The 9838-nt window shown below is 37.5% G+C and overlaps 2 protein-coding genes across 4 annotated transcripts; one reads left to right on the top strand and one right to left on the bottom strand.

Moving 5' to 3' along the window:
* Positions 1-2952: 2952 nt before the first annotated feature.
* On the top strand, positions 2953-4117 carry LOC140794104 (uncharacterized). 2 transcript variants are annotated; one of them, XM_073145979.1, is made up of 3 exons: positions 2953-3224; positions 3323-3493; positions 3699-4117. In XM_073145979.1, the coding sequence occupies exons 1-3, from the start codon at positions 3082-3084 to the stop codon at positions 3937-3939; spliced, it is 555 nt and encodes a 184-aa protein (XP_073002080.1). In that variant the 5' UTR covers positions 2953-3081; the 3' UTR covers positions 3940-4117. The 2 variants fall into 2 exon arrangements, with proteins under 2 accessions (XP_073002080.1, XP_073002073.1); XM_073145972.1 differs by having other exon boundaries at positions 3320-3493.
* A 693-nt stretch (positions 4118-4810) lies between these two features.
* LOC140781180 (nifU-like protein 3, chloroplastic) lies at positions 4811-8461 on the bottom strand. Of its 2 annotated transcripts, none has more exons than XM_073127036.1 (4): positions 8137-8461; positions 7970-8048; positions 7586-7875; positions 4811-5316 (listed from the first exon to the last, which is right to left on the bottom strand). In XM_073127036.1, exons 1-4 carry the CDS (start codon positions 8251-8253, stop codon positions 5125-5127), a joined length of 678 nt encoding a protein of 225 aa, XP_072983137.1. In that variant the 5' UTR covers positions 8254-8461; the 3' UTR covers positions 4811-5124. The 2 variants fall into 2 exon arrangements, with proteins under 2 accessions (XP_072983137.1, XP_072983129.1); XM_073127028.1 differs by having other exon boundaries at positions 7550-7875; positions 8137-8459.
* Between the last annotated feature and the right edge of the window lie 1377 nt (positions 8462-9838).

The following is a 9838-nucleotide window of genomic DNA, read 5'->3' as shown; positions in this document are numbered from 1 at the left end:
ATTCTGAACTGATGGCGGCGGGTTCATAGGGGTGGACTCTCATCGTGGGGTCATTGGTGCATTTCCATTCGCCATGGCTTCTCTTGTCGCTCGTATTTTCCATATCATCTCCATCATCATCTAGTTATTGATGGCCATTTGCTCAAAAAGAGACCCAATCATAGCTTGAACGCTAGGCTCTTCGGTATTTAGATTTGGTCGGGAGGTCCCATGGGTGGAAGTTCCCGCAGCCGTCTCCCCCTCATTTATTGGGGAGATCTCTTCCTCCTCATTTTGCTATGTAGCCATAGCTTTGGTGGTTATCATCGGAAGCGCGTGTCCAGAAACGGTGGCTTCTGATACCACTCTTGATATGATCTCCCCCTTAGGCTAAGGTTCGATCTATCACATTTTTCATATCTGGACAGGATCTAATACATAACTTTGAAAAAAGGATCCCGAAAGATGCAACCGTTGGATCGACGTGAAATGCTGAAATGTTATAGCCCTAAGAAAGAGATTTCCAAAAAAATGTAGTTTCAAGAAAATCGGATGGTGGGATCTCAAGATATAATTCGAGAAGTAGACGAACATCAGGGAGTCCGTCTATAGATCCGTGGATGGAGGCACGAGATCTTAGATGATGGTGGATGGTGGTGGATCGACGATAATGGGGTGGTACCAGTGAGTTAGTGGAGATGGAAGGATTATGGATGATGGAAGGGGTTAGGACAAGGTGATAGATAGATTGGAAGAAGGGGGAGGAGTGGGCCGCCCCTAAGGGACTAGGGTGAGTGGCCGGTCGAGGGAGGTTAGAATCGATGACACCGGAGAACGAGAGAACAAGAGAGAAGAAGATGAAGGAGACTAGGGCAAAACTCAATTTATTCAATAATGACTCTTTGATTGCCATCCACACCTTTAGAGACTAACCAAATAATTCAAAAATGACAATTATTAACCCTAGAAATAGTGAATTTTCGTCGATCACGTTCTAACATGCTCGATTGTGTTCGAACGTGCTTGTTCACGTTCGAACGCGCTCGATCGTGTTCGAACACACATTTTGCGTTCACTGTATTTGCAAACTGATGCAGGCATTCACAAATGCGTCCGAACGCGACATACAGGCATTCACAAACCGTTCTCTATTTTTTTAAAATAAACACAAAAATAAGAATAAAAAACACCCCTAAAGTATATCCATGCTCGAAACGACATCGGTGAAGTCTGAATCGTATCATGGAGATAGACATCTTGGAGCGTTTCCCCGACTTTACAACTTGAGGACAAGGTGGGGAAAGCGTGATGGGCTGGGCTGATACACCTTGCTAGAATCTTTTCTTATTGTATTAGTTATTTATTTTAAAAAAAATAAAGATTTTGTAGGTTGCATTCGAACGTGGAAGGGGGCGCATTTGAACGCCTGTGCGAACACCTGCATTAGTTCCCAAAAATAGATAACGCAAAATGTGTGTTCGAACGCAGTCGGGCATTTTTGAACGCCCGCGTGCGAACGCCTGCATTAATTCGCATCCACAGAGAATATCTTTTGTGCGTTTGAATGCGGTCAACCCCGTTCAAACGCGATCAACGAGAGTCCACTAGTATTAGGGTTAATAATTATTATTTTATCTTATTGGCTACCCTCTATAATGGTGTGGATGGCAACCAAAATCATTATGATGAATAAATATTAATTTTTATCTTCCTCTATCCTCTCTCTAGTCTTTCTACCCTAATCTCCCTCCTCCCTTTTCACCAACCACCCACATCTACTATTGGCAAGGTCTCATCTATCTTCTAATCTCCCTCATCTGTCGAGTCCTCTCTCCTTCTTGGAATCTTAGCCACTTCTCCCCCTTCGTCCTTATCCCTTAAACTACATCAACCATCCACCATCATCTCCATTATCATCCATAACCCTTTCATCCTCTCTACCCGTCACCACCACCATCACTGCCAAAAACGTAGAGAATTCAAGCCTGTCAATGGTTAAGTCAGGTCACATAAGCCCCTTTAGAGATAGGGGCGGTTAGAGGCACTCAGGAAGTTACGGATCGACCATCCTTGGTTTCATAATATTTGGACTACCAAAAAATATTTGGTAAATATTTTCTCTCGGTTGTGCGAATTGCTTCCTGTAATTAATTTAGATAATGAAGAGGACGTTCTGTAACTTATTAGTATACTAATATCCTAATATTAAGATAACACACTTGTTTTAGATTTTTGAGGAATAAATCAAAGATCACAAATCACTAAAAACCTCATAAAAACAAGTGTGTAGAATGAGAAATCAATTTATAAACAATTTACAATTTAATCCCAAATATTAAATTCATCAATTAGAAATTTCAGCACAAGGAATTGAATCGATTTCAAAAAACTTATATTAGATTTATGGCGTGTGCTAAATGAGTTTTTGACAAGAAGTAGCCCTTCCAAACTTTATTTTACACGTCTACTATATTTTAAAACTTAAACGATCCTAAGTGAATTAAAAAATCACTTATTGAAACAACGATATTCAAATCTAAGTCACTAACTTGGTCACTAATTTATATATTAAAATATTAAAACTGCTGAGAAAATTATTGAATTCTGAGAGAAAATTTTCATATATGTCACTTTTCAGTTCATCAACTTTTTATTAGTGATTAATGTGGAAATTTGTTCTCATAAACTTAGTCATTTTCATAGGGACTTTTAAATATTCATATAAGTGTGTTATTGATTTTTTAACTCACTTCACCTCGTCTTATATTTAAGTTTTAAAGTGAAATAAAAAATTTTGGTCTGACATAAAATAGTCAAACTCGTGCTAAACTGCTTGGCAATGTAGCCTCCATCAATTTTGATGAAACAACGAAAAATCTCTTCTTTAGAAACCTCGGGTAAACCAGTTGTTTTGAGCCACGTGGCAAGTTCTAGATCTCTACAAAGATAAGCTTCTGCTGGCCTCTCCCTGGTTATTTTGAGCAACTGTGACAAATGAAGAAGGAAAAAAGAAGAATAGAATTAAAACAAAAGATCTAGCCGAGGAAGGGAGAACAAAGAAGCTCCCTTAATTCTCTCTAGCCTAAACGAAAGAAGAGAAGAATGGCCTTCGCTTCCAGCTCTCCGCACAGCTTCCTCACCGGCACCAACCCTCTCTCCCCACTCCCCAAGCGCACAAGGAAGCTGCATCCATTCCCACAGCTCTCATGCAGATCCTCCATGGAGAGAGAAACCGAACCGTCTGGGTAAAATTACCGCAATTCCTCTACTTTATATATCTTATTGCACTTAAATTGATACCTCACGGTATTAAGTGTTGTGTTGTGGAACTGATGAGCAGCAGATCAAGTGAGACCAAGTTGGCCAAACTGGCGATGCTCACGCTGGCTGCAGGTGTGCTCACGCTTGGTTCGGTCGATGGAGCCATGGCTGCAAAGTCCGGCGGCAGAATTGGGGGTCAAGCCTTTCGATCTGCGGCGCCGAGGTCGTCGGGTCCCCGGATCAACAATTCGAGGTGAGGAAAGGACTACTAGTTTGAAGTTAAAAGAAGAAAAAAAAAACAATTGAAATATGCATGTCTGAATAAAACGAACTGTAAGTTGTTTCCAGCCATCAATTTGCTATACATGAGAAATTGAGCACATTATATACGGATCAAGCAATACAGTTCATCAAAAGTTAGGCAACATATGCATAACAAAGGGCTCTAATTTGTACAGGACTAACGTCTATATCAACCCACCGGTAGCACCGCCTCTCATTGGCGGATATGGCTATGGGGTGCCATTCTACGGCGGATGGGGCTGGTCGCCGTTCACCTTCTTTGCACCGGGGCCTAGCGTGGCAGTCGGCGTCGGAGGGGGTTTTGATCTCATTGCAGCATTCTTTGTTCTCAGTGCTATCGCAGCAGTGGTCAGAAGATTTACAGGACGCAGGGATTATGATGATGAAGACTACTGATGCAGCATACTAGTGCCATAATTTAAAATTTCTTATAACAATCCCAGTATTGAAGTAAAGGAACACTACCTTCTCTGTTTTTGTACTATATTTTGTAATTGAAAAAGATGTCTGCATAGTTCTGTATGACCTCCCTATCTGTACTGGAATTTTGATATAACCAAAGGATTTAAGCATATATAGGATGTGTGTTTATATGGTTCTCCAATTCAACTAGATCGATAGGCTTTTTTATCCCCTGTTTTGAGACTAAAGTGGAACCCGTTCCCAATTATAATTTTATTGGGAACGTGAAATCAGTAATGATCTATAGTTGCCTAGTTGGCTATACGTATACATGTATAATGAAACCAAGAGTACAAATAGATACCCTTCATACCATAATTACCAGAACTGAGCCGGACTCACGAGGTTGTGTTACTATATTACCCAATCGTTTTTAACTATGTACAAAATCATATCATAATTACTCTTTTAATTTTTTAAAATATAATTATTTTAATTTTATGACTAAATTTATCCGTCTGACTACTAAGTTCGATCTACTTCTATTAGTTAGATAACCGTGTTTCATACTCTTTCATCCCTAACTAACCGTGTTTCATACTCTTTCATCCTGTCAAACCTTAAAACACTCTTGGAGTGACAAAAAAAAAGGGAGCTACGGACAAAAAAATCTATTTATGCATGATGATATGGTATCCTAAAGTGGGATCACCCATTTCCATTTCTTCTACAAGTTTCTAAATTTCCATCTGTTATTTCTTTTAATTAACAAAAAAAAAGAATTAATCATTCAATCCTGATATCTATGACTACGCTACTCCACATTAGTTGGTTCATGGTAGTTATTTTGCGTAGCAGAAACCCAGAAGGAAATATATGTTATTTATGTCAATAATCCAATCAAAAACAAAATCCATCAGAAAGCTGAGTGAAATAGATACAATTAACTGATACATGATGGTGAATCTTAGTTCTCTATCATCGAACAAATGAACAATATAAATTAAAACTTGACACTAAGAAGTGTAGTGATCATGTTGCTCTTCACCAAACGCCAAAAATTTTCTTTGCAACATAGAGCTGGTTAGGCATATATCGCAAGATAATGTCATGGTCTGATGCAGCAGCGATCCTTGTACCTCCATGATTAATTGCTCTATGATACTGTAAATTCTGTTGCTACTCTGTTAGCTGAACAGCTGCAATGGAAGGAATCTTTTCCCTCAGTTTTTGTGTTACAGCCACACGGACTGTCATGACTCCAGCAGCAGGTCCAGTAAGCCGGATCTTAACAACATAGCCATCGATCTGAACAAGCTCAAGCACCCCTCCTCCTGTGCCAGTAAGATATGGTCTGATTTCATCAAGAACCTGAAAGATAAGACAGAGGTGGATTTTATTAGAATCTGGTATTATTTGTCTCGTCTATACGTTCGATCATGCAAGCAGCATTATTGATCATTTATTGATTTGTGCGAAACCACTTCTGCATTATGACCTAAGAAGCATGCTTATCTCATTCTTCTTGCATACCTCAAATTCATTCATGTGAGATCAAACGATTATACTACTTCTGAGCTTTAGGTTCTTTATTCCCACTCTTACTGCAAAATTCTTGTAAAGTAAACCATAATGTAGTCTGAGAGAAAAAGATGGCAATGGAATTGGCTACTTGAAGTATTAGATTGATGTCTTTTTAGTTAAGTTACTCATGGGGGTAGAAAAACATATGATTGGGGAATAACAAGTGGAATCATGGACACTACCAAATCGATGCCATATACATTTGGCACATTACATGTATCCCCACACCGAAAGGCATAAAATGACAGAAATCTATGATTCTTGTTCCACCTTATTCCCCATGAGACATATTAGTGATGTAAAGAAGCAGAATGGATTGCAAGTTCTTATACTAACTGATGCAGCGAACATCAAGGAAAAGATAGATAACTTTAATCCATTGATTCACGAATGAGTAGCGGAAGGAAGTTCTTTCTTAATCTCTTAATTCTCACAAATACCAGGATCAAGTGCATTAAGTTTAATAAACTCAAATTTTAATTAAGAAATAAACTGAACTGACCTACTTTGGCCACTTGCCTACTGGAATGTACATAGCCTAATAAAAGATTTGAGACCCAAATATGACAAAAATATGTACTTTCTATTTATAGAAAGTTTTGATCTGGACTCATGAAGCCCTAACTTAAATCATATAAACACACTAGAATAAGTGGAATCGAGTTTCATGTTCTACACTGAGTGGGATCGTCAAAAATTGCTTTCCTATTCATAGTAGAATCCCCTTCCTTCTTAAATACAAATATTTCCAAATTTTTTTATTTCTGATTGTTCTCTCTTGAATAAACCAGTAGATAACATTTTAATCCCAGATCTTTTGAGTAGACAAAATTAACCTTTTCTCCTCCATCAATTAGTCTATGGCAATCAAACTCCATGATCTTTCTGTGAATATTATAATTATATAGGAATCATGCATGTAAACTAAATAGCTGAAGTACACTAAATATAATGAACTCAGACAAATTGGAACATTATCTCTAGAAGATCAATGATACGAAGAAAGCCTGCAAGAGTAATAACTAATCCAATATAGATGGAGAGAGCCATTGTACATATCAGTTCATCAGAAAGAAAGCATATAGTACACTACACTACTGAAACATTGCTTAACTTGGCTAAATCCTTTTATCTAAATTCGGCTGAAATTCAGCAAATAGAAGTCCTTGTGTTCTCTATCCTAATCAAAGAGATATATTTCAGCTCCTTTGAAATTGTGACCTACTATAATCTTCCATGTTCCAACAAACTAAGAAACATGGAAAATTTACTGCATCCAGCCTCACTAAACATTACCCAAGCCTGACTTTAGTTGAATGTGACAGAAGGAAATCATAAAAAGGAATTCCATTGTTAGCATGATCACCTTACACATTTCTGTTACTTGCAAAAATGCAGGAGAGGAAGAAGGTAGAGATGTCGGTACAGGTGCAAAGAAAGTGTCAACCAAAGAGGTAGCATTAAAAGAAATGGAAGGACTCAGGAAGCGAGTACAGGGGAAAAAAAAATCCAATGAGATTCTAAAGCAAATTTGCCACTCCAAACAGAAGATTGCTATGGCTACAATCCAATCTACTTATCCCTTTCTAATTTGAAGGATAACATAAATCCCATATATCAATTCAGAACTGATAGAAGTAGGTGATATCTACAGATAAAAGTACAGTAATAAATCAAATTTCTCTTCCTCTTATTGCTGTAAGAAGATGACCTGCATCCTAACACAAAATCCTTCCTTTACTAGACTACATCTGTAGAAGTATAATAAGGATAGTGGGCAATCTAAGCTAGATTCAATTCATCTCATTCAATGGTAGAAATTTCTAGGTTGGACTAATTCGGACTTTTGTGCAAATACTTAATCCATTGCATTAGAGAATGCTATACAAGAGGAGTAACATATACTCCTCCCATTGCACAAAGCATCTCAAATTGGCAATTTTAACTGCCATACTAAGCTTAGCTGAATCAAAGATTAAATTCTTATTAATAGATCATAAATTCAAGTCCAAGCACTAACCAAACAGAGAGTAGCAATTCCAAGCAGTGTGGTTACCTTCTCAACGTTTTCCTCCTTGAGTTCGAGTCCAGTCTCAGTGTCGAGTATCTGCTCGACATCCTGGATTTCGGGGATCTTATCTCTCAACCGGGTCTCTATCCCCATCTTTAGAGTCATCGTTGAGCTCGGGCACGACCCACACGCCCCTTGCAGTTTCAACACCACGACGAGCCCATCAATCTCATGCAGGGCCACGTTGCCGCCGTCGGCCATCAGGCTCGGCCTGACCTCGTCCAGAACCATCTCAACATTTTCCTCAGTTAGAGGTAGGACACGGACAACCAAGCCTACACTACTAGTTCCAAAATCAGTACCAAATTCAATTATCTATTATCAATTAACTGATTCCTTGAAGGAAACAGTATCAAATGCAATCTATACCTCTCCGTTTTCTCCTGCCTTTATCTGACGCAGAGCGGAATGCGTGGGAGAGATCTAATTGGCCTCTGCAGAAGGAACTCTTGTAGGAAGACATGATGACGGGATACCGGTATCAGTTTCTTGAAGTGAGAAAAAGGAAGAGAAGATGAAATTAGCAAGATTAGTACCTTGGGAAGAATTGATTGGGAAGTAGATAAGGATTGAGATGAATGGAGATATGGGTTGATTGCTGCAGAGGCCGTGGTGGGTCTGAGGCTTTGCAGATGGGACGAGAGCACACTCATCCTTTGGTTTCTCGCTTATTTCCTCACTCTTCTACTTCCCGAGAGAGAGAGAGAGAGAGAGAGAGAGAGAGAGAGAGAGAGAGAGAGAGAGAGAGAGAGAGAGAGAGAGAGAGAGATCAGTAGAATTACTTGATCCTTCTCTGGATTCTGTGAGGCAAGGAGGCCAATGGTTGGTCAAGAGGGCCGGCCAGCCTTCTGTGGCCACCATCCACTAGGATTGAGGTAGGATATATATATATATGTCAAATTACTTTACACCCGTACAAATCTATTGAGCTATTATTACAGTTGTAATATTGATTAATTAAATTATATATTACTGCTGCCTTAATTATGATGTTATTGCTGCTACTATTAAATATATATTTAATATATTTAATTATGTTGTTAAGAATATGAGCACAACAACGAACATGAAAGAAATCAGCATCACATAATAAAGCATCATTTAACATAAGTTGGCTCCTCAACAACTCAACAAATAAATCATTTGCAGATGCATTATCGAGTGTTATAGAAAATAACTTTTTCACTATACCCCATTCAGTCAATAATATATAAATCTTATCAGATAAAGCTATTCCAGTGTGTGGGTTGGCATTACACAAAAATTTATAATTTTTTTTGTAATACCCAATTTTTATCAACAAAGTGTGCCGTGAGACATAGATAACCATCAGTGGTTATGGAGGTCCACAAGTCAAATGTTAAACTGATTCTTCCAGGAATAGAATGTAACAAATCTTTGAGTTTATTCTTCTCCCTTCTGTACATTTTCAAAATATTTGCTTTAGCTATATTTCTACTAATATGTTTGACTTCATCACATAAGTAACCATGCAATATTCTGACTCCTTCATAATCAACAAATTGAAACGGCAATACATGCTTACCAATTGTTATTGTCATCAATTCACAGTATTTCTCCTGATCAAACTTAGAAACTTGTAAAGACATTGATCCTTCTGATTTGGCAAGGAATAATTGACCTATATCTTTAGTTTTCAACTTTGGGCATATAGGTATATGGCGTTTCATATTTCCAGTCCCATACTTACTATCTGATATGTATATAACATCACACAATTTACATGTGGCTCTCTTTAACCCATCTTCTCCTTTTGGTAGCTCCGTAAACACTTTCGAAACACTAGATGTTTGTTTTCTTTTTCTTTTACTACTAGAATTCTCTTTACATACTATGGGAGGAGGAACCTCCTCAGAAATATTTTCTCCATCTTTAGGAAATATCTCCACACTATCATCACCCATAACTAAAATGAGAGCAAGAGAAATAATATCATAACATGGAACCAAAGCTATGAACCTAAATTAAATTGAACTAAAATCAAGTGAGATAGATTTGACTAAATAGATCTAACAAGAAATTAAAAAAATAATACAATAAAATAAGTAACTAAACAATAATCAGTAATTAAAAAAATATAATAAGTAACTAAACAATAATCAGTAATTAAACAAATATATAATAAGTAACTAAACAATAATCAATAATTATACAAATAATCAGTAACTAAAAAAATAATACAGTAAAATAATATCTATGGATCTAATGTATGTCACT

The sequence above is a fragment of the Typha latifolia genome, chromosome 1, assembly GCF_019914945.1.
Source record: "Typha latifolia isolate L0001 chromosome 1, TyphaL0001v2, whole genome shotgun sequence".
Taxonomy (NCBI): domain Eukaryota; kingdom Viridiplantae; phylum Streptophyta; class Magnoliopsida; order Poales; family Typhaceae; genus Typha; species Typha latifolia.
Note: the sequence above shows the minus strand (reverse complement) of the source record. Positions and strands in the feature narration are given on the sequence as shown.

Excerpts from the sequence above, each read along its gene's own strand:
- LOC140794104 (XM_073145972.1), top strand. The coding sequence starts at position 3,082 with ATGGCCTTCGCTTCCAGCTCTCCGCACAGCTTCCTCACCGGCACCAAC. Across the intron at positions 3,225-3,319 it reads AGAGAAACCGAACCGTCTGG|CAGATCAAGTGAGACCAAGT; the intron begins GTAAAATTACCG and ends ACTGATGAGCAG. Across the intron at positions 3,494-3,698 it reads CCCCGGATCAACAATTCGAG|GACTAACGTCTATATCAACC; the intron begins GTGAGGAAAGGA and ends TAATTTGTACAG.
- LOC140781180 (XM_073127028.1), bottom strand. The coding sequence starts at position 8,253 with ATGAGTGTGCTCTCGTCCCATCTGCAAAGCCTCAGACCCACCACGGCC. Across the intron at positions 8,049-8,136 it reads CCCAATCAATTCTTCCCAAG|AGTTCCTTCTGCAGAGGCCA; the intron begins GTACTAATCTTG and ends TCTTCCTACAAG. Across the intron at positions 7,876-7,969 it reads AGGCAGGAGAAAACGGAGAG|GCTTGGTTGTCCGTGTCCTA; the intron begins GTATAGATTGCA and ends CTAGTAGTGTAG.